Source organism: Saccostrea cucullata, unplaced genomic scaffold (genome assembly GCF_032062105.1).
Source record: "Saccostrea cucullata isolate Sc308-1 unplaced genomic scaffold, CSIRO_AGI_Scuc_v1 ctg271, whole genome shotgun sequence".
In the NCBI taxonomy this organism is placed as follows: domain Eukaryota; kingdom Metazoa; phylum Mollusca; class Bivalvia; order Ostreida; family Ostreidae; genus Saccostrea; species Saccostrea cuccullata.
The window spans coordinates 81109-104959 of record NW_026924573.1 but is presented as its reverse complement, the minus strand read 5'-3'; the positions used below and the strand labels follow the sequence as shown (position 1 = coordinate 104959).

General features: G+C 34.6%; 1 protein-coding gene across 1 annotated transcript in view; it reads right to left on the bottom strand.

Moving 5' to 3' along the window:
• LOC134266740 (uncharacterized) overlaps positions 1–17877 on the bottom strand; it is a 38587-nt gene extending 20710 nt beyond the window's left edge. The window contains exons 1-36 of the mRNA XM_062748963.1: positions 17797–17877; positions 16183–16206; positions 14916–15479; positions 14221–14814; positions 14067–14105; positions 13837–13965; positions 13455–13616; positions 13236–13353; positions 12788–12930; positions 12495–12609; positions 12063–12202; positions 11397–11525; positions 10362–10388; positions 10044–10158; positions 9556–9800; positions 9111–9225; positions 8582–8838; positions 7827–7941; positions 7309–7493; positions 6874–6988; positions 6438–6622; positions 6094–6208; positions 5637–5848; positions 5230–5344; positions 4793–5031; positions 4530–4644; positions 4059–4279; positions 3785–3899; positions 3374–3548; positions 2881–2965; positions 2576–2690; positions 2181–2383; positions 1822–1936; positions 1214–1401; positions 754–919; positions 192–445 (exon numbers count right to left, since the gene is read on the bottom strand). Coding sequence (XP_062604947.1) covers positions 192–445; positions 754–919; positions 1214–1401; positions 1822–1936; positions 2181–2383; positions 2576–2690; positions 2881–2965; positions 3374–3548; positions 3785–3899; positions 4059–4279; positions 4530–4644; positions 4793–5031; positions 5230–5344; positions 5637–5848; positions 6094–6208; positions 6438–6622; positions 6874–6988; positions 7309–7493; positions 7827–7941; positions 8582–8838; positions 9111–9225; positions 9556–9800; positions 10044–10158; positions 10362–10388; positions 11397–11525; positions 12063–12202; positions 12495–12609; positions 12788–12930; positions 13236–13353; positions 13455–13616; positions 13837–13965; positions 14067–14105; positions 14221–14814; positions 14916–15479; positions 16183–16206; positions 17797–17854 — 6007 coding nt within the window. The 5' untranslated portion in view covers positions 17855–17877. The remainder of the gene's footprint in view (positions 1–191; positions 446–753; positions 920–1213; positions 1402–1821; positions 1937–2180; positions 2384–2575; positions 2691–2880; positions 2966–3373; positions 3549–3784; positions 3900–4058; positions 4280–4529; positions 4645–4792; positions 5032–5229; positions 5345–5636; positions 5849–6093; positions 6209–6437; positions 6623–6873; positions 6989–7308; positions 7494–7826; positions 7942–8581; positions 8839–9110; positions 9226–9555; positions 9801–10043; positions 10159–10361; positions 10389–11396; positions 11526–12062; positions 12203–12494; positions 12610–12787; positions 12931–13235; positions 13354–13454; positions 13617–13836; positions 13966–14066; positions 14106–14220; positions 14815–14915; positions 15480–16182; positions 16207–17796) is intronic.
• Between the last annotated feature and the right edge of the window lie 5974 nt (positions 17878–23851).

Below are 23851 nucleotides of genomic sequence, written 5' to 3'. Positions count from 1 at the left end.
AGTTACTGAATTTTTCATAAAGTGTATAAAAAAGTTCCATTTAATACCTAATCAAAAATTCTTTGGTAATTAAAGTTATTTTATCATTTTAATATTTTTTTCTGATAACAGACAACTGTACCTAAAGATGAAATATAAAATTAATGTCCTTCAAAATGAGATAAAAAATTTTTATCTTCAACTTGACTTACTTTTAGGTTGAGGTACTGGTGTTGGGTTGGGATTAGGATTGGGGTTAGGATTAGGATTTGGTGCCAGTGTGGGATTTACTCCTGGGGCTATGGTGGTTCCTGGTTGAGGATTAGGGTTTGGATTTGGGGTGACCATGGGGTTTGGTGCAGGGGTATTGACTGGAGTTGGCTGACAGAATGGTACTCTGCAGCACTGGTCTTTGGGATCATTGATCAAGGAGCACTCAGCAGGCAGGCTGGGGAACTCTCCACATCTGATAGATGAAACAGTTTCAGTTTACACATTTAATTTCACTGTTATTTTTTTTTCCTTAAGATTTGCAATTGGATATTAACATACAATGTACTGTAGATCACAAAATTTTATTTTTGCAAGATAGCCATTTTATTAATTAAAAGCAAGACAAAATTTTTACCATTTTTTACTCTTGTCTTATAAAATAATGTTCAATAAACAAAAATTGAGGAGAATTAAATTTTTAAAATTTATCATGTGAAATGAAGTTTTTTGTGAAAAAAAAACATTAAATAATTTATCATTACTTTTCAGTTTTACACATACCTCTTAGTACACTTGTACTTTCCAGCATTGGCATCTATACATTCACACTTGTACTGACATCCATCATCCCATTTCTGTCCCTGTGTGTACTGCACACCTTTGTAGACACACACTGGTACTGGATTGGGTACTGGGGTCTGACCAGGTCTAGGTGTTGGGGTTACACCTGAAGTAAAAATATTTACATGTTTATCAAACCTATATATATATGATTTCATTAAGTTTATATGACATATTCTTATTTTTTATAACTTAATGTAATAAAGTACACAATGTACAGATTGTATATATTTATCGATTTAATTTCACCTTTGTCCATCAAATCTACATGCATACAAAATCTTAGAATATCCATGTAGCTCAATGTAGATATTAAGATGTAACACATGCTAAATGGAATGATATAAACCAGTTCCTAACTGACAACACATTGCTCATCAAATGCTATAACTTGACTGACCTATTCCAATGACTGATCCTGTAACCACGGGGACCTGGGGTGGTGTGGGGTTGGGGCTCAGTGTCTGACCCGGTTGTGGAGCCGGGGTGGAGACTGGCTGTGGGGTACACAGAGGGATTCTACAGCAGCTGTCACTGGGGTCAGTTGTCATGGTGCAGCCAGCAGGTACCTGGTCATATCGGGCACATCTGTCAAAAAACAGTCAAATTATTTGTGACTGCAAATTAACCTTTTTAATATTTATACCACTAAAATCATTTACATCATTACTGTAAAATTGATAAATTTCACAAGAAGTGATCATTTTTGTAGTTTAAAATGAAGCTAGATAGCATATGATACCAAAAGCCTACTGCACACATGCATACTGAGCAATTTTTCTTCAATTTCGTTTTTTGCTTAAATACTCAAGCAATGGAAATTCTCATGAATGAAAGCCAAAATATTACCCTTTAAAATATCAATTTTACCCCGTAACTAAACCAAAATTCACAAAGTTACAATCAAAACTTTATAAGTGGTACACATTTTTTTCCAAAGAAATTCTTGCTTTCAACAGATTTTTCTGTTATAAATTCTTGTATTTAATCAATCCATGGTGACATTACCTTTCATTACATCTGTAGAAACCTGTCTTTCCATTTTCACAGACACAGTTCAGGGAGCAGCCATCTTGCCATGTAGCTCCTTGTTTAAATTGTACTCCATTGTATACACAAACCTCTGTAAAAAGAAGCAAATTTCCTTCAGAATATACACACTAAATTCATTTCTGTTGTAATAAGCAGAAATTAGGTTTAACTGTGAGAAAAAGGCTTCAAAGCAAAAAAGACATATAATTAACACCATGTATATTGCTATTCTGGGTCGCAGATATTAAAATTTTATATGCAATCAATCATAGATATAAAACTGTTTCTTTTATAAACAGACAAAAATTATGTCTGGAATTGAACAACACACATACCTGGAGGAGTGGGGGTTGGGAACAGTGTGGGGCCAGTAGGGTTGAGGGGGTTGGGGGCTATGGTGGTCCCCATGTTAGGAGCGGGGGTTCCTGTGACCTGGATCGTGACTCCCTGGAAGTTACAGTAAGGCTTCTTACAACAGGGCTTGTTGACATCCGTGACCAGCTGGCACTGAGGGGGGAGTCCATTGTATTTAGTGCACCTGAAAAAAGAAGTCAACAGGAAATTAGTAGGTAAGAATAAGGAATAAAAACTACACATAACCAAAATGGTTAATAAAAATATTCTTTGCTCACTTCACTTGTAATCAACTGATGAATGTTTAACATTATACATTTAATAAATTACACATTTAAATTCAAAAGATATTTGAAAGAAGACTTTTCCAACATACATTTCAGTACATCTGTAGTTTCCAGTATTAGCATTTGTACATTCACAGTTGAAGTCACAGCCATCTTGCCATCTTTGTCCTTGTGTGTACTTGCTTCCCTTGTAGATACAAACAGCTAGAAATAAAAAAAAATTCATGTATTTAATTATGCAGAAAAGTACACTGTATAAACCCAGTGTCAAAACAAGACAAGGGTATTACACACAAGTGGATATAAATACTGTGGTAATTTTTCGTCTAGGACCACTTCTTTATTCATAAGATTTGGAAACCTTTCCCTGACTAGGTAATAAGAGTGAACTTACGGATTGGAGCTGGTGTCACACCAGGAGTTGGGGAGCCTGGAGAGGGAGTGAGGCCAGGAGCCAATGTGGGCTGAGGGGTGGGAGCCTGAATTACATAAAATACAATAATCAAATTACAAGTAACCTGTGTTCATCAACCTGATCATTAACAATCAAGAATGCATTCTTCCAATAAAAAAAAAGAAAAAGCAAGAATAACATCGTAAAAATTTCTAAATCAATTCTTAATTGTAATGAGTAGCTACTACCAAGATGCAAATGTTATCATTGAAGCACCATCTCTCTATATTATACATGTAGTTTGCAATTAACTGTAAAGTTTCACGTTATGTCACGATCTTTTTCGTCACATTCATCTCTCTCAAATTATCAACACTGACACGGAAATAGTTTTTTCCCAATTTTCCAGTCGTAAAGCTTGATTGCCTTGAGTGCAGCTGTCAACTAGATCGTGAGTTATTAAACCTTTGATTGCTGATCATATCTAGATTACCTTTGTGACGGAACCTCCAGTGATAACACCTGGTGGGGGAGTGGGAATGTTGATGAAGCCTGTCTGGTTGCTGTACTTGGGTGGGACCTGACACTGGGGTACTTTACAGCAGAGTGGGTCCTTGGGATCAGCAACAAGGCTGCAGCCTGGGGTCATTTGGGGATATTCAATACATCTGTCAAAGTAAATCACAATAATCTCAATATGTTTACATATGATGTATTTAGCATACCACTCAGATGAGCCAAGAGGAAGGATTCATTCCTATTCTTCAAACTCAAATACTAGTAAAGAGAACTTTAATCTTGAATTTGAATATTTTTCTTCCAGCATACTGGTTACATGCAATATATCATGTCAGTGCCACAAGTAATGTGCATCAGTTCTTACATTGTAGTAAGGTATATTTACCTCCTGCTGCATCTGTATACACCTGTCATAGCATTTTCACATGTACAGGTGTAATCACAGCCATCAAACCACTGCTGACCCTGGGTGTAACTCTTTCCCTTGTAGACGCACACAGCTGAAATAAAAAAGATAATGTTGCATTAAATGCTTGTATCCCAAAAAAATTCCAACAATCTGTACAAAAGTTTTTTAATACATTCTTTTTTATTGTTAGATTTCAAAGAAGTGGAAGTATCAAGAAATCCAATAGAATACTGGTCACTGTATTACAAACCTTTGGGGAGAGCTGGAGTTGGGTATGGGTTGGGGTTTGGCTGGCCGGTGGGTTGAGGAGTAGGAGCGTTGGTAAATCCTGGCAAGGGAGCTTTGGTTGTTGGGGCATTAGTGAATTCACTGACTGATGGATTGAAGGTACATTCAGGTTTCTGACAACAAGGGTTGGCTGGATCTTTGGTGAGGTAGCATTCACGGGGTAATTGGCCATATCTTGGGCATCTGTTAACATATATATAAATACATGAATATACATGTACAACAATAAAAGCTAATTTATAAAATTTTAATTATTTGTACAAATACAACGTAGTATTTACAGAATTTTCTACATGAACAAAATCCAACAGATTTCACTCATAAATGCAAAATCAAATTGTAACTCTAGGGCCTATATCAAGATTTAATGATCTTTTTTTTCAATTCAACATTTCATTCTTAACTTTAGAATGTAAAATTTTGCAATTCTCACTTTTCTGTGCAGTCATAATGTCCTGTCATTCCATCTGTGCAAACACAAGTGTAATCACAACCATCATCCCATCGGGATCCAGTGGCATACTGTAGACCTTTGTATACACAGTAGTCTACAAAAAATTCATGTAAAAAAATAATCTATTCAGGTGTCATGTTAGACGCTTGGAGAAAAACACAAATTTCCACAAAGAATTCACTGTAAGAAGTGTCTTCTCATGATTCTAAATTTTAAAAATTTTACAGTACAAAGCAACTTACTGAGGGGTTTAGGTGCTACCGTTGTCTGTCCAGGGGCTTGTGGCATGGGAGTGGGGGTATTGGCATTTCCTGAGATGACACCAGGGGGAGCTAGAGTGGGGATCATGCCGGGGGAAATGGTTCCTGAGATGTTGGTCAGCAGGGATGGGATGTCACACTTAGGTTCCTGACAGCAGGAGTCTGTGGGGGAGGTCACCATTCGGCACTCCTTGGGCAGAGCCTGGGTGTACTTTGGACATCTAAATATGATGGTAATTCAAATCAGTACTACACTCTTACATATTAATTATAATGTATAAACGGCTAATCTTTAGTGTCAATATCTTAAAACATATCTATATAATGTGCATGCTTATTTTTACATGTATGTCATTTTATCCAAACATAATCACAAACACATTCCCCTTGAAATTCATTATTTTTTCAATTTATTTTACCTATCATTACAAGTGTAGAGTCCCTCAGAAGCCTGGTCACATAGACATTTCTTGTCACATCCATCTTCCCAGGATTGTCCCTGGTAATATTTCACTCCTTTGTACAAACAGTAATCTGAAAACAACCAAAAGGATTTTTGTTACAATCCCAATATCAATTAGCAATTGTCTAAGTACAAATGGGAAAACTATCTAATTCATGACCATCATTCACCTAATACTATGTTAATGCATATATATGTACATAAATCATTCTTAAAAAAAAAAAGGAAAAATTGATCCTAAACATGCATCATACACCGGAGTTCAGACCTACTTTTCTTTTCATCATTGATGAGGCAACAAGATAATTTTTTGCAACAAATACACATAAATTTCAAGCAGTGAGAAATAAACATGTAACCTACTCAGAACAGGCACGCCCATGCCTGGTGTTGGATTGGGATTGAGGGGGTTAGGAGAGGGGGTGGGCTGTCCTGGCATTGGAGGAGCCAGGGTATTCTGTCCAGAGATGGTTCCCGTGGTTCCACTAAATCCACAGTCTGGCACCTTACAGCATGGGTTTCTGAAGTCCTGGATCAGCTTACACTGGGCTGGTAAGCTGCTGTATCGTGGGCACCTAACAAATTATCAAAGCATGTTAACTTTGAGGGTAATGCGCTGGCAGCATTGTTGTTATGTCGTAACATTTTTGATAATACTTAAATTTATCCCAAAAAGATGATGCTTAATTGTCTTAAGTTAGTAACATTTACAATATAACATATAAATCCTATGTGGTTTAAATAAACACATTTAAGTACATATATATGACATGTTAGCTTTAGATGCACATAGCCTTTGGATACAAGTTAAGGTACTAACATATCAGAGCAGACATATCTTCCTGTGTTCTGGTCTTTACATTCACAGCGGTAATCACAGCCATCGTCCCAGGTCTGTCCCTGTTGGTATTGCTTTCCTTTGTATGCACAGAATCCTGGGGGGAAATCAGAAACAGTGCTTATACCCTCAACAGAACATTAGAGAAATCTCATATTATTCATATTATTTACTCTCAGTTTTCTTAGTCTCGTAATTATATCACTGCATACTCTGATTTACACAAAATTATGAAAATCATCATTATTACATAACAGAATCTGATTCATAAGAACTTTAAGAAATGTTAATTTTTACAACATATAAAATATCCATATCAAATTTACCGATGTTGACGCCTGTTCCGGTTCCCTGGTAGGTTCCTGGAGCCAGGGTGGAGACCACCTGTCCCTGACCGGGTACGGTGTTGGTGACCGGTGAGAAGTTACACTGGGGCATCTGACAGCAGGTGGGGTCATTCTGGTCAGGAACCATTGTACACACATCAGGAACATTCTGATAAACTGGACATCTGGAATGCAAGTACAGAAGTGCATTTCAATAATGGCAACTTTTGGATTTCTAACAAAAATCAGTCACATTAACTTCAAAAATCCTTTTTTTTCTAAACTAATATTCTGACCAACATTTATCACTCAAAAGTCTATGGGTACATTAAGTTACTTCAATGCAAATTGTTATCAGTAAATTCTCCCATGAAGTTACTTTGTACTTTTTCAGTTAGAATTAAATAACTTCTCGGTGACATAATAATTGACATACCTGTTGACACATCTGTAGATTCCACCATAGGCATCATCACAGGTACACTTGTAGTTACAACCATCGTACCACGTTTGTCCTTGGCTGTACTGCTTCCCGTTGTAAATACAAACATCTGTTATGATACAAAATGAAAAATAATTATTATCAAGTTACAATGACAAACACACAATGTGTTCCCTATTTTAAATCTATTATGCATATCAAAGTAACAAAATTTATTATATTTTTGCATATTTGTTCAGTCTTTACATAGGAATCACTGATGACAACAAAATTTTCGTAGACTATAATTTTTCTTTTCTTGATTTCAACAAAATATGCCAGATTTTCATACACAAATTGAATTTAACACTATCTAAACTTAACCAAATTCAATGATAAACGACAGCAGGGTGTGTAAACACTGAACATAATTCAATAAGAAACACTTGCGTGGTTTGGGTGTTGTTGGTCGTGGGGTGGTGGTGGGGCGTTGGGTGACCGTGACTATGGGGGAGTAGGAGCCGCTGTGGACACCAGTGACAGGGTTAAAGTCACACACGGGCTTCTGGCAGCAGGCATCGTCGGGGTCCTGGATCAAGTAACACTGCTTGGGCAGGTTGGAGTAGATACGACACCTGAAGGGAATATATTAACACTGTACAAGATTCTAATAATAAAATTAAGTATCCATACCAGTTCATTGTATTTTATATAAATATTGAATTAAAATCTATAAGAATTTCAAAGCTCCATGAAAAACAACTTTAATTTTGAAGAATATGCAGCTGAATTGTTGACATAAATGTTCAAGAATTAAATTACTGAATTTTTACCAAACTATGGTTGTATATTATTCATAAGTTAAGCTAGGCCACATTTTAACACAATTACTAAAATAATTTTGTTCAGAGAATGATTTTGCAAGTATATCCTATAAATTTCAGTAAAGATCTTGAAAATATTCCTGCCTTTGAGTGCACTTCCATTTTCCTGTGGTGGCATCCTCACAGGTACAGATGTAATCGCAGCCTTCATTCCACTGCTCTCCTTGAAGATGTCTCTGTCCATTTCTCAGACAATATCCTGACAAAAAAATATAAAACCTTAGGCATAAATATTGACCAAGTGAAGATTTATATAACAGATCTGTTTACCCATTTCGTTGTCTCTCAGTATTTTTGATTAGATTTGTCCGTGAGATTTAGCATTTGTCAGTAAGATTTCACTTTCCATTAATTTTACATGTATTAATAGAGAACAGCTGCTTCCCTATTACAAAAAACATGGTTAAACAACATGGTCTTTGTTATTTTAGAATACCACAGCGCTTTGGCAAGCCGACATCAAAAATGTGATTGAAATCTTTCTCTTTTTAGGTATTTAAAAGCAAGAAACTAAAACGAATCATAGCGAAAATTAACAAAAATAACTGCTAAATTCCAAAGGAACGTTTTTCCGATTTCCGTATTTTCATAATAGCAAAACGTGAGACGTATTTTAGACTATATACGGCGAAATCGTAAGAGTAAACAGGTCTGATATAAATAAGTTTTTATTTGTTTCCTTGCAAACTATGAGTAAACAATTTTTTTGCTAAAACAGGATTGTTGTAAAAATCCAGTTCTTTGCAATACAGACATTAGCTTCTCTATGACCATGATTGCATGTATCAGTCTTTTGCATGTTTCTAAAAGCATCTAGGATAATTTTATGATCCACCCACCTACTCCAGTATTGGAGGCTGATGGGGCAGGCGTGGTGGGACCGGTGTTATAGATGACGGTGTAGGGGATGGGGCTGTAGTTCTGGTACAGGTCAATCACACTGGGGGGCTGGACCACTCCGTATCCAATGTTACTCTGACCAAAGGTGGGAACAATGGGAGTACTGGGATCTGGACAGCTGGGTTTCTTACAGCAGGCATCATTGGGGTCAGTGACAAAGGTGCACTCAGAAGGCAGGTTAATGTAGGTTGGACATCTGGTGAATAATTAACCAATCATTAGCTCACTTGATATGCATTTATAATTGGAAAAACTGTCCCTATGCTTTCTATAAAGATTCACATGGCATTTTTTCTTTTCCATTTGAGTGAACCAATTTAAAAAGACATATGTCAAGGTTCAATATTGTAAAATGTTTCAACAGAATAATAGACTCGGAATCATTAAGTTTCAAAATATTAAAAATCTGATACCACTTTCAAGTACAGAATGTACACATAGAAATCAATAGATAATGTAATCAGCTACCTTTCATTGCATTTGTAGAGTCCTTTACTTGCATCCTGGCATTCACAGGTGTATTTACATTCATCATGCCACAGTTGGTCTTGAATGTACTTTACACCTTTGTACAAACATCCCTCTAAAAACAAATGTGAATTAATTAGCTCAATCACTAAAAAACATTAATCAACATGCAGGATCTTCCATTAAAAATCCCAGGGTTTCAGTTTTCAGATTGTCAAACATTTATACTTTCTTATTTCTTCTTTGTGTTGAACCACAATGTAATTCATAAAATTCATGAAAAGATTAAAGTATATATTTTGTTATTGGTAGCATTAAGAAGAGTTTTTATTATTTTTTTTTATTACTCATAAACCAAATAATTCAGCTATGATTAAAATTATTTTCATCTAAACCTGTAAGAGTTATCATGATTATTGTTTAGCAGTTTTGACAATATACATACTGAGGGATGGGGCCATGAATCCAGTTCCTCCTGTTCCTGGGAGGGGCTGGCCACCACTGGGGAGGGTAGGGACAGCTTGTGGGACCGGTGGGTGGAGCACATTGATCAGGCCACCACTGCCAATGGTTCCCAGGTTGTTGGTGGAAGTCAGTAAAACTCCATTTTCACATTCAACAGTTGGGCAACATTTTCCAGCTTTCTTCACTTCATAGCAACCCTTTGGCAAGTTGTTGTATTTAGGGCATCTATAAAAATATATTATTGCAACATAAAGGTAAAAAGCAAAATCTTGATATTCATGATAGTTTCCCACATTTGACATGTTCAAAATTTTATTCTTTGTATAAAAAATAAAAACTCAAAAAGGTGTCAAATCATTTATAAAGTTGTAAGCAATCACATATTTTAAAAAAACCTTACAAATGTAAAGTTATTCCCTACAATATAAGCCATGATTACACAGCTACATTTAGTGAACTTTTACGTACGTGTTAGTACATCTGTAATATCCATAAATAGCATTTTCACAGATACACTCAGTGTCACAGCTGACCTTCCACCCTTGACCTTGACTGTAGGCCTGACCTTGGTACATGCAGCGATCTGAATATCAATGATAACAGATTAAATCAATTCACATCTCATGATACATTTGTTCAGGTCAAAATGAACAACTTACAGAATTTTCAATTATTTCACAGTGCACAAAATTAAATTTATCTAATCCATGTACATTTTTTTTCAAAGTACACATTATAATACCAGTATGAATTATCAAGGACACTTGAAAATTCACCAAATCTCACCTGCAGGGGCAGGAGTTGGTTTGACATCTGAAAAAGCAGAATAAAATGATTTTATTTAAATGAACAATTATTCATTTATATATTAAATGCTACTGACAATTTAATGGAAAAATAGCAACTTGTAGGGAGAGCAATTAACAGGACAATTAAATTTTTCCAAACTTCCAAACGCTTATCATTATTGTTTATTACAATTTGCCTTGCAAAAGACTTAGTACCGCAGTTATTCAATATTGCAAAAGGGCTCATAAGGACAGCTTATTTTAATTTACAAATAGGGCCTACATATGAAATCATTCAATCTAATGGAAACCCGTTTCAAGCTTTTCGACACAACATAGGGGTACACGTACTAGCCTATCAGGGTTTGAAATTAACAGTCGCCCACTCTTTGACCAATAATTAAATTATGTTCAAGTAGCTGGCGATTAGAAAATTTACGTTGATAAATATTTGTTTTTTAATTTTGTCCGGTTCCTTTTTTTTCTCTTGAAATTTTCGTAATCAGCAAAGTGCTTTATATTTACCAGTGAGAAGTACTTAAACACAAAGCGTCTGAGTGATTGTGACGACGAATGTGACATTGACGCGTCAATGAGCCCGACAAACCAAAACGTATCTTGGTTGTGTCTGTGAAGTAATCTGCCATGTACTTGAATATATGATGTTTAATAACCATTTCAATCTTTTTAAACAAAAGAGGACAATTTGAAATTAAGATAAGTCACGCACAATGTTTCTACGGATAGAAAAGAAACACGATCGAGTCATATGATAAAAAAAAAAATAACGAAAAATGGGGTTGTATATTTATTCAAGAGAAGGTGTGATAATTTGTGGGCGAATAAATTTTGATGTGGGCCCCAGAATTGCAAGGTTTAGTAGCCCACATGGCGATCAAAGATTACAAGTTAGTTTAAAACCCTGCCTATAGATACTTCTGATATTGATTTTTCTTTTCAAACGGGTAGCCTATCAACCTATATTTCTGATACAAGATTTCATCGTTAACATTGAATCAGGTATCAACCTTACCACACAAGTTGCAGTATTTTCTGCAGTTGACAGAGGCCCAAGAACCGAATCCACTACACACATCCTTGCCGTATCTTTCACAGTTAGAGAGCTGATTCACACATGGTGGAGGTGTAGTTGGTGTTTTACCTGCATTTAAAAAAGAGGTATAATCACATTTATACAAAAAACTAAAACTAGAACTGAACAACCAGAGGCGATAAAAACCATTTTTATCATGTCTCTGAAAAGTGAAATAACAAAACCTCTCCGACTAAATCTTAATGAAACGATATTAATTCATTGATAAAATGATCAACATATATATCAACACAAATTTTCTTGCTATGATTTCACTCAAAACTTCAAACAATATCGCTTCTCAAGTTCTGCTTCATCAAAAAGTCCTAACGTGCAAATGTTTACATTCTTGACAAATTTCCCGCGTCTACGACATAATTTTAAAATTGGTTAGTGCGACTCCGCTTTTTCCGGGTTTTCTAGTGACGTAATATTACCTGTAATTGAGAAACTCGACCCGTGATTTTTATCTGTTTTAGCATTTTCCTTAAAGAATAGTCCTTGAAACATGCCAAAAATTGCTGCACGACAACTTTTTGATAAAATGTTGATATAATCATGTTAAATTCCCGCCAAAATTAAAAAAAAAATCACGTGGCTACACACCAACTCCGACACCGCTGATGGAACCAGTTCCTGTGAATGATCCAGTCTGAGTGTTGAATTCACACACTGGTTGAGCACAGCACTCTCCGGCTTTCTTTACCATATGGCAATATGGTGGAAGGGACTGATATCGGGGACAACTATAGAGACAAAAATTATTTGGGATTTAGTTTCTTATGGAAGATTTTGTCTTTCTTGTTACAACTGAATTTTAAAAGGCGTGGATTGCATGAAACTCCTGGAACTAGGTAATTACACATAATTTCATCAGGTAATTAAGGGAAACATGTGCTAAATGATATCACCTGATAACTTCGCATAAATTTCATCTGAAGTATATATTCTGAGAAAATCATACATATTTTTCAGTTTCGGGCAATTTTGCTATTTAGTTTATTTTATGTCGAATCTGCAAAGAATGCCTTTACGAACCGAGATTGACATTTGTAGAGTCCTGTATTTCCATTGGTGCAAGTACACTGGTAGTCACATCCGTCAGTCCATGACTGACTTTCGAAATACTGTTTTCCTTTGTACACGCACACACCTTGAAAAACAAAACAAAAATATCAACAGATTTTACCTCCTGAAACAAACTCCTGAGATAAGCTAGAGTTGTCTGCTTTCTGCAGGAATTACTTCCACATTTGGCCAACCATTGAAAAGATATAAATTATAAAATTGGTAAACATGCGGTTTGCAGTGAAAATCTGTAAGAGACATACCGACTCCAGTTGCTGTCTGGGCAGGGTTAGTCTGCTCAAAGGTCTGTAAGTTCTGGTTGAAGTTACAGACGGGTTTCTGGCAACATTCCTGGGGGTCACGGACGAGGGTACACTCCGCGGGCATGTTGTAGTACAGGGGGCACCTGTAAGCAAGGTTTCCGAAGTTAAAAAGTTTATTTGCTGCTTTTAGAAGTTTCGACACATTGTTTGTGTGTTTGTTTGTTTTTGTTCTGAATGTTGCATAGAAAAACGTTTATGTTGTGTGGAATATAGCAATATAAAACCGAAATTATCCCCGTCATTGAAAGAACTTCAAGTTACGCGATCAGGAGGATGGTGTTGAAATCCGCTTTGTATGTCGATCTGCAAAGGCTATTAACCATAGATAATAACAAAACTCCTTTGTAAAATTGTATATGTACCCTATAGCAGAGGCTAATTAAAGTACCTGTTGTAACACTTGTATCGGCCACTGGCGCCATCTTCACAGATACATTCATAGTCGCATCCATCTGTCCACTTCTCGCCAGGATTGTAAGATTTTCCCTTGTAGTTACATTGTCCATCTGTCAAGTGTTACGTATGAATTATATTTAAAGAAACATGCAAAAGCGAAGTCGTTTTGAATTAGAACTTGATTCGAATATAGTATGAAGTATACACTCACAAAACCCTACAGCACTGACGCTAGGGCCACAGAAGCCACAGAATTTTCGGCAGTTATCCTTTGCCCATCCTTGGTACAGAGGGTTGTTACAAACGGAATCTCCATAGTTAGGACAGTTGGAGAGGTTGTCAACACAGGGGGGTGGGGCAGTTGTGTAAAGAGCTGTAAACAAAGACACGGGTCCATTTTGTCATTTTTGTTGTAATAGAAGTGAAAAGTTACAAATCTTATATGCAGAGGAAATGTTTCTGGAGCATCGTAAAAAAATTCAACTGCATAGAAATACAAATATTTCAGAAATTAAATGTGAAAAAAATAAGGAATATATATGTTGCCTCCCTATCAGGGATATTTTTGAGAAGCAATTGCAATAGAAACGTACCTGTACAGAATCCACAATATCTCTGGCAGTTGTCATGAGCCCAAGGAGCGTAGTCTATGCAAACTTTCTGTCCGTAACGTTTACAGTCAGCGCGAGAGTCTTGGCAAGGATCGGGTGGAAGAGTGGCTCCTATAGGATACAAATTATACATGTAACAACAGGGATAGGAAAATACAATGCAGTAACCTTGTTTATAAATAGATGTGAAGAAACAGAGAGATGAAACTAACCAGAGTTTGTGTTGGTGGCTGGGGGAGCTGTTGTTCTCACTGCAATTGAAAGAAGACACAGGTTTAATATGCAGATTTTCCGAATATTCGATGCAGCCTAGAAGACGAACACAATTGTTTAGTAATTTAGTTTGTTAAATGTTAAAAATATAACCTTGACAAGCCTTCTGGATGATTTGGGTAGCAATGGAGTTGAGTTGATCGTAGCTGTTAACTGTAAATGTGTTGGCACTGTCGGGATCGTCGGCGATGCTATGAAGTTCGCTGATGTCAACACCATTGCCGACACCAACGGCAATCATGGAAATGTGATTGAGTCGGGCTTGATCGGCAGCTGTTGCAGTAGCCGCGGAGCTGGAGGATTTACCATCAGTAATGACAACAGCGATTCTAGGAACGTTTGAACGCGCTCCGCTTGTCGTGGAGAACATCTGCTGAGACATGTAATCGATGGCGCTTCCAGTGTTGGTACCACCGCTCATGTAGTTGATGTTGTCGATTGCAGTACTGAGTCCAGCGCTTGTTGTGTGCATATTGAGTGGAAACTCAATTGACGGATAGTTGCTGAACTGCTCGACACCAACATGGACTTTGTCGGCACCAATATCAAGTTGACTTGTGATACCTTTTAGGAAGGATTTTAGTTTGTCGAAATTGTTTGGTCCAATACTTCCACTACCATCGACGAGGAAAACTAGATCAGCTCGTTGTAGACATGTTTGTTTCTGAGACGACACAGCTGGGGCCTCTGAAATTTTGAGAATATGTGTTTTATAAAATTTAATGGTGTTAATAAAACTGCAGAGAATATTGGTAACTCAATAAATATTTTATGTGGCAATCACATACCACTCATTGTTCGGTACGCAAGTGGGTATGAAAGATCATTAATAGACGAGTAGCTATCTGCCACTAAAGAATAACGACCGTAGGGGGAGCTTGCTGCTGTTGCGAATTGTTGTAAGTGTCCACCAGAGCCAATTCCTACTGTGTACAATTTAATTCCATCCTGTTTTGCCTGGTTGGCAGTTTGCTGAAATGCTTGTGTGTTGTCCGGTAATCCGTTGGAAACAAGTACTCCAATATGCGGCACGTTGTTTCGCCCACCATGTAAAGTAGAGAAACTATTTGCCATCATGTACTTAAGACCTTCGGTTGTTTGTCTAGCCGAACCCGGTCTGTACTGGATATTGTCAATTGCGTTGAATAACGCTGCCTTGTTCGAGTACTGGTTGAGGTAGAAGGAGTTGTAGGCGCCATCACTGAAGGTGACTAAGCTTACACGTGTGCACTGAGGAGCTATGTAATAGTTATTTATGGTTGATTTGATAAAGTCTAATTGTGTTCTGAAGTAATCAGCTCCTACATATGATGACGAATCAACCAGAAAAGTGACGTCCTCCGGGATACATTCTGCAATATGCGATGATTCAGTTTTTAGTCTCTCCAGTGATACCCATAACATGGTCCTTGCCCAGCAAAGCACTTGAAGCCATAGAGCCGTTGAAAAAGAAGCACAATTTCCCCCCTATGTTTTGACGCTTTAAGCAGTCCATTACATTTTGTTGGGTAAGAAGGATTTTCCTTGCAGAATTTAAGTGAAGCATTGATACGGTAAAAAAAATTTAAGGGAGTTAAAGCATTTGTAAGCTATGTAAGCTTAATTTCGCAGAACAGCAAGTCTTAACGTTTAAATTAAAACTTGAAGTGATGTCACATGGTAAAAAACCCGATTGGTTCGATGTTCAGAAGCAAATTTTATGTGCAGTAAGCATAAGTGCAAGAAGCATTACATAGCGTCCATTGTAGATAGTTTAACGCCATTTTAATGTCCTTTACAGGGAACTCTATATAACTATTTTGCAATGAGGCACCAAAGCTTGGTTATAAAACTTTAATGAAAAAGCGTCAAAGTTGCACAATGATTTGCAATTGCCATTGCTTTAACGATTTCCTAACCCTCTTGTCTTGCAAAGCTTATATTTTGTTGCCATCATTTGTTTCAAAAGCACAAAGCTGTATATTTTCATCAACATTTTAAAGACATGAATGTAATTTTATATTCAGAAAGGTACTGAACAATTTATCCCTTATTATGAAAATTAAGATTACTTACGTTGGGAAGCTAGTTGCTTCCGTACTGAAAAAAATAAGAAAAAAATTATCAATACGAGTGTTTGTGGGGTGGGTGGGGTGGGATGGGGATTGGGGGTTCACAAAAGTAAACAAAATTAAAAAAGAAACAATTTGAGACTAGATCTTAGCCTGTAAACTTAATGAACTAGGCCAATCCTGGTTTCACAGTCGCCACATGATTTTTTTTATCTATTATGCATGGGTGTCATTGGTCGCCTCATTATCAAAGTCACTGTGTGAGTTCAGCATGTGCTTTGATAATGTTGTATAATTATAAATCAAATACATATGGATTTGCTGTCTAGAAGAATATGAATACATAAATGACTAAGATGTATGAATTCAAAGGTTTATTCTTTTAGGAAGACCAACATGATATAATCTGTACTTTTGCTATTTTTGTTATATGTTAAAAGTAGGAAAATATGGTTTAGATTCGTAAAAAGAAAGAAATTTAAACCTTGAGATTTGAATGTTGGTAAACAAAGATTTCATAAATATTCATTAATTTAAGACCTCACGTGACACCGTTCAATTCCAAATATAATGATGAAATTGGCTTGTCGTCCTGAATGAATGGATAGTCCTTTTGGTACTGTAGATCACTAAATATTCACGACACCTTATTTTCGCGAGATTGTCATTGACTCTTTGTAAGCGAGACATAATTTTCACGAATTGTGGTTATACCTCTGCATAATCGCTTTTATACAAATTTAATTTTCAAAGCCTGCTTTTAAAAAGTGATTTACATAACAACCTTGCATACAAAACAAAGCCTGCTTTTTCATAACAACTTTACCTCTAAACAATGGCATTTGTTTTATATTTGTAATTTTTACCTATATTCTCAACATTTTTGCATAGAACATATTCAAATAGTAAATACTTCAGAATAATTTCATTTATTTTAATGTGCATGTCCAGTATACTAAATGCAATGTACTAAATTAGAAGCCAAACGGGTGATCGAGAGAAACATACTTTAAGATGAAGAAAAGAACTGTTTTTCATATTCATAGTCAAAAACTTTGATGGTTATGAAACAAGTTTAAAAAAATTATAAAAGTATAGCTGACTTATGGTTGACAAAATAATCATGATGTGGCCATCAGAATAAGGTCAAAGATAAGTTTATGTAGTCTGAGATATGTCCAGACGTTATATAATACAAACACGGATTAGACCACAGACCAAATCAAAAGAATGCTAATGAAATCTGAGATAATACCATACTTAAAATAAATACATATTTATAGTTAAAATTAATCTTATTTAAAGCTGGTATGGTTAATATAATGGTTTAAGAATGAAAAGTTATGAGAATTAATGGATGTACATCGATATATTTGAGATGTATTCAAGATGTATTAGCAAATATGTAAGAAGTTCATGGTTATATGCAGGTTAATAAAAAATACAGATAAAGAAAATAAAAAAAAATTGAAATAATTATGTCTGATGAATTAAAAAATTGAAATAAAATTTCAATTCAAATTCAAATTGATAGAAATAAGTATTTATTATTTAATAAAATCTGTTTTAATTAAAAGGTCACCTAAGGCAAAAAAGGGAATGGCCTGTAAACATTTACCTTTGGCTGCATGCAGCACTACGAAAAATGCCAGAAGAACACCGAGGGACCGGTACATCCTTAAGGCAAGTCGAAACGAAAAGTTGAGGTGTCCTTGGATATGGAACTTTTATAGTCGGCCCCGTCAGATGGCGCATCGCGTCGTAGGATTGGATCTGCGTTGACCTTAAACCTAATGTAGGCCTTATCTTGCAGTACTGTGTATCGAGTATATTGAATTTTTACAATTACAGTCGCAGAATAGGGCTTATTTAAGTTGATTAAACGCATGTATTTTGGATGGTGTTAAAAATGGTGGGGGTGTACAGGGAGCGGTGATGTTGGTATTGTTCTTATCATAGTTTTAATTCTAGAGGCGCAGTACAAGAAGGCGAAGTTACAAGGCTGCATTGATTCGGATGTGTTTCTACGATCATCAGCACAGTCTCTTGTCGCATTTAATTTTTATTGCTTTCAAATCGTAAGAGGAGTTTTAAGAAGATGATAGCTAGACAGACGGACGTATAGACGGGCAATGATAGCAACAATAAATTGAAACTTCCCTTTAGAGTTTCAGTACCTAGTATCTTAATGAACAAATTAACATACATATGTAAGCACGCATCGAATTCGGTGGCTGTGTCATGACCAAGAAGGATTCCTTGTGATTATGTTGTCCTCATTGAAGTATTTTTTATTTTGAATATCATTTTTTAAATTAAAGTGTAGCGTTTGATTAGTGAAATTATTTTGTGTTGAGAACAATCATTGAATGAGCAATATCAAAAACCCCAGAGAGGTCCATAAGAATTCCAATCGATTGTTGGAAGACCTGGTCTCCAAAAACCACATAGATATTGTCAATCAGAAACTCAAACATCTTTTTGATGTCGACTTCAGAGTACCTGTGTGTATAATCAGAATGCTTTTTAACAAAATAATTTTGCAAATGACCAATGACAAGGTAAGTAAATTTTCGAGTTCCATTTTTATTGAAATAGCAGCGGTCAGTGATATCAAAAAGCCTGGACTTTAATTCATCGTCGGGAATGGTTGTATATAAATTTGAAAAGTCGTAAGTTTTCAAGCTGTTGATTTTGGTAAAATCTTCGGTGATTTCATAATGTCCAAAAGTTCCTTGGAATTTTAAAGTATCAACATCTGATTTACACCACTTCTTGAATATATTGTTGCACAGTACTCTTCAAGTTACACCTTCACTACTGTTAAAATCTGAGTGAGGAGTAAAGAAAGAGGCTTGGTTGAACATTTACTGGAACCCGCTAGGTATCTTTGTTTGTAAGGATTCTGAATCATATATATATATATATATATATATATATATATATATATATATATATATATATATATATATATATATATATATATATATATATAATAATGTAGGAGATATAGGAAATAGGAGATGAATTTCATTATTTATTTAAATGCACTGACCTATACATTAAGAATTCTAGATTAAATCTATTGCCCAAGTATTATTATATAAACCCTAATGTTTTTAAGTTTGACCAACTATTTAATTTGAACAGCAGGGAAAAATTAATTAAGTTATGTAAATTTATTGGAACTATAATGGAGAGAGTCGGCTCTCTTGGTCTGTGACATTGTCATTTTTTTCATTTTTTCTTTGTCTCACGCATGCTTAATTAATTGTAAATATTTTATGTAATATCCTCTCTATACTGTCTTGTACAGTTTATGAGAATAAAGTCTTGTCTTGTCTTGTAAAACTGTGTCCTTACAACAATACAAGCTGACTGTAAGTACTGGGCACTATTTTACCACTCATTAATGATCAAATAAATAAATTACTTTAATAGATACACTCTTCACAAATAAAAGGTAATCGAAGAGGACTGTCTTTTAATTTTGTTAAACTTGATTCAATTTCTAATAAAACTTGCCAGGTTTTTCTCTCTTTTAAATGCTTGTACACTTAAAAAAACGAATATTCGAATCATGCATTTATATTCGAATATCACCTCATCGAATGAATATTCGAATATATATATATATATATATATATATATATATATATATATATATATATATATATATATATATATATATATATATATGGTAGTTCTTTGGGATACTAAAAATATTCAAAACTGACATGATTTTGAAGAATTTCTTCCTTAGAAAGGGAACTATGAGTAAAGTACGTAGGATTACCACTTGTAGAATTAAAACTAATTAAGGTCTTCTAAAATACAATTTATATAATGAGCCTTACAAAGAAAGACATTGTTGCTACCTGCTTTGTCAGCAGAAACCAGTACGTATACTGATCATGTAATCTATCTAATTCTTTTTTCACTTCTGAATTATTGAATACAGAATTGTAGATGGTTTTCATATCCCCCCCTTCCGTCATTTAATATGCGATTTTAACACAGATCTGATAGATTTAATCCATTCCGACAAAGTGTCAATTAACGTCTTTTTCATACCTGGCCCAGCTCCTGGCGCAATCGCTCCCTATATTTAGGACCTTTTAAAATAAGTGATATAAGGTCCTCATTATCAACTATATTTACGTCAGTGTAATAACCTGTTCAGCAGGACTATAGTTAATAGTATAGGGTAAAGAAGAACATGAACACGATGGAGGATTATGTTTAAGATACTCGATATCCAGGCCATGTAAAGTTTTTTTTTTTGTAATTAAAAAGTTTGGAAGCAATGGCCGATGCATATGTATATTTGTAGGAAATACAAGGTGTAGTCTTTAACTTGAAATATGGTGGAATACAAGACTGGGCCCTTTTGTAATTGAGAATATTACTTATAGTAACCGGGTCAATTCCTTTATTGGCACATTGATGTTTAAGAAAAAGACGATTGTTTTAGCCCCATTGTCTAGAGTAAAACGTAAACAAATAAATAAAAATAAATAAAACCCTCGTTCGGTATTTTTAAAAAAAAAAATCTAAAAGTTTTTAAATTGGAGTTTTTAAGATTGCACATTTGAATAGTACCACTTCTAGAATATGCTGTTATAGAGAACATCTGAAGTTTCCCCTTTCTGCAATTCATATTTTTGAGAGGGCTTTGGTAGAACAAACACAACTGCACATGCTAGGCCCGGCAATGTATCTTTGTAAGGATTCTTATAAAATTTAGGAATTCATTGTATGTCGGTAGGTCGGACAAACCTTTGACTGGAATGGTAATTGGAGTGCATCATGTAAAATGAATTTCTAGATGTAGAATTAGAACCTATTTCTTAAATAAATACAGTTACAATAATGAGCCTATCAAATTTTGATATTATTACAAGCCTTGTTTGCTTTAACATAGTACATGTATTCATATCGTCTGTCTATAATTCTTTTATCAATTCCAATTTAATGAAAACAAAGGATAGATGGTTTGTATATATTCATGTAATCTAATTCTAACTGTCTTTGATATATTTCTAAAACACTTATTCCATTCTGACAAAGTACAGGTGTATTCAGGTCTTCTTCATACCGTTATTTTATCCAAAGTGTAGGATGATTTTCGAATTATTCAATAGAAATGAAATTCTTACACCAACTGAGAGATTGGGACTCCCTGTATTTATGACTTTAAAAAAAAAAAATTGCTGAAAGGTAGCCATGCAATCTCAGCCAGGACGTGTGAGACAGACTGTAGTTAAAAGAAAAAAAACGCATAGGAAGATTTTGTTATGTTAATGTTTGATTATAGTTGAAAAAAGTATGACTGCAACAGTTTGGGAATATTTGTTGCAAATGCATGGCGTAGATCAATGTGAAATGCAAGACTGAACTCTGTTAAGACTACACCATGTATTTCACAAACATATTCATTTACATAAACTTTTGCTTCCAAATTTTTGAACATCAAGAAAACTACAGAGCCTAGATATCGAAAATCTAAAACATAATTCGCTTTCCTATTTATACATGATTCGCTTTCCTATTTATGTTCTTCTTCACCCTACAACTATAGTCTTGCTAGACACTTTATTACTGCTGACATAAACATAGTTAATAATGAGGACCTTAAATCATTGTAATTTTAAAAGGGTCAAAATTTAGGGAACCCTGATCTTTTAATTGGCGCCATCATTTAAAAATATAATGGGCTCTGTAGAAGACAACGCCAGACGATGGGCAAAACATGAAAAAGAACACCTTGATACGTTATCAAAATGGATTGAATGTATCAGATGTACGTTAAAATCTAGCATTAAGTGATTGAGGGGCAAAATGAAAACCAACTAGTGATAATCCAACTTATATCTATAGCTCCTTTTCAAGAGAGGAAATTCGTCAAAACCATGCAAGTTTTGATTGACCATATCTCTGTTGGATTCCTAAACTTCATAAAAATTCTTGCAAACAAAGATAAATAGCTGAATCGAGTAATTGTTCTACCAAGCCTCTTTACTCCTCATTAAAATATTAACAGTAGTGAGAAACTTGAGGAATACTGTGCAACCATATATTTGAGAAGTGGTGTAAATCAGAGTTGGATACTTAAAAATTCCAAGAAACTTTTGAAAAAAAATTGAAATCGCAAAATTTTGCCAAAATCATCAGCATTAAATCTTACGATTTTTCAACACTATATAAAACATCAAATCGTACGTGAAAAGAAAAAAAACACTTGCTGTGGCCTTCAACTCGACCTTAACATATATCGACGCCGTATTGTCAATTAACAATTGTTATTTTCATTCTTATGTCGATACGATATATCCCAGTAAGTTGAAAAAAAAATACCACAGAGTCTGACACATCTGTGTTAGATTTAGATATTTTAATTGAAAAAGACGTTAATGGTAATCTAACATCATAGTTTTAATAAATAATTGATGACAAACGTGCATGATGACTTTAACTTTTCAAACGTCAACTTCCTTTACTTATGCAACATTATACCTCATCACCTGAATTGGGAGTTTACATATCTCAGCATGCTCTAAGTATGAAAAATTTCTAAGAAGAGGTAAGTTATTAACACAGTTTGCTGAAACAATCAGCAGTTCCGTTTCAAGTAATCATTTCGTAAGTTCAGTGGTCAATAACTTGACCTTTTCAATAAATATAATTATCATTAAGTCTGATTATAGTTTTTCATAATAATTGTTAAGTGTATTCTCTGCTCCTATTTGTATTGTTTATTTGACTTTTGAGCTGAAATACTGTTCGTATCACCATATATTTCATTTAATATACTTGCATACAGCTTATAATAAACAATTTAATTTAAAAATGTTTATTATGTACATATATTAAGTCAATAAAGTAGTTGTCCAAAGTCAGAATGCGTATATATTTAAACTGTTTGATGAAAGCACATAATTCTTGAACCACCAATTTGTCTCGTGATAAGTAGTAGTTCATGGTAGCAATAATCTGGAAATGTATTACCAGTACACAAAACCATTGACAAGAAGTTATAAATTTTGCATGCGCATAAAGGTTTTTTTTTTTTTACTAATTGTCGGGAAAAGTAATTCAAAATTAAAAAAAAAAAGAATTACTATAATTAAAAATTCTATAATTAATGTAAAATTAATAAAAACATTCCAAATGTTTTTTTTTTTAAAAAATGCAAAGCCTTATTAAACAATAATTAATTAAGATGAAGTGACTTCAAAACTATACCACAGAAATAATGTGTAAAGTTGTGAAACATAACCAGTAATCAATATTTGAAAATATATATTTAATAAAATAGGAAGATAAAGAACAGTAACCAAACTCAAATGTCCAATAAAACAATATACAAAGTGGGTTCTTTTAACTTTTGTGAGCAAATCACGTGATTCGGCACCAGAACGGTCTAAAACATATTGGATGGAAGTTATTCAATTAGTGCCATGTTTTTACTCATTGAGGAGTAACTAAAAAAAGAATCCTCTGTTAAATGTTCATATTTAATGCAAAATTATTAATAACATTCCAAATGTTTTTTTTTTTTAGAATGCAAAGCCTTATTAAATAATAATTAATTAAGTCATGACTCGGACAAAATAAAGGAAAATCCAGTCTTTTGAATATATATTTAATGAAATCTGAAGAAAAAAAGTAAT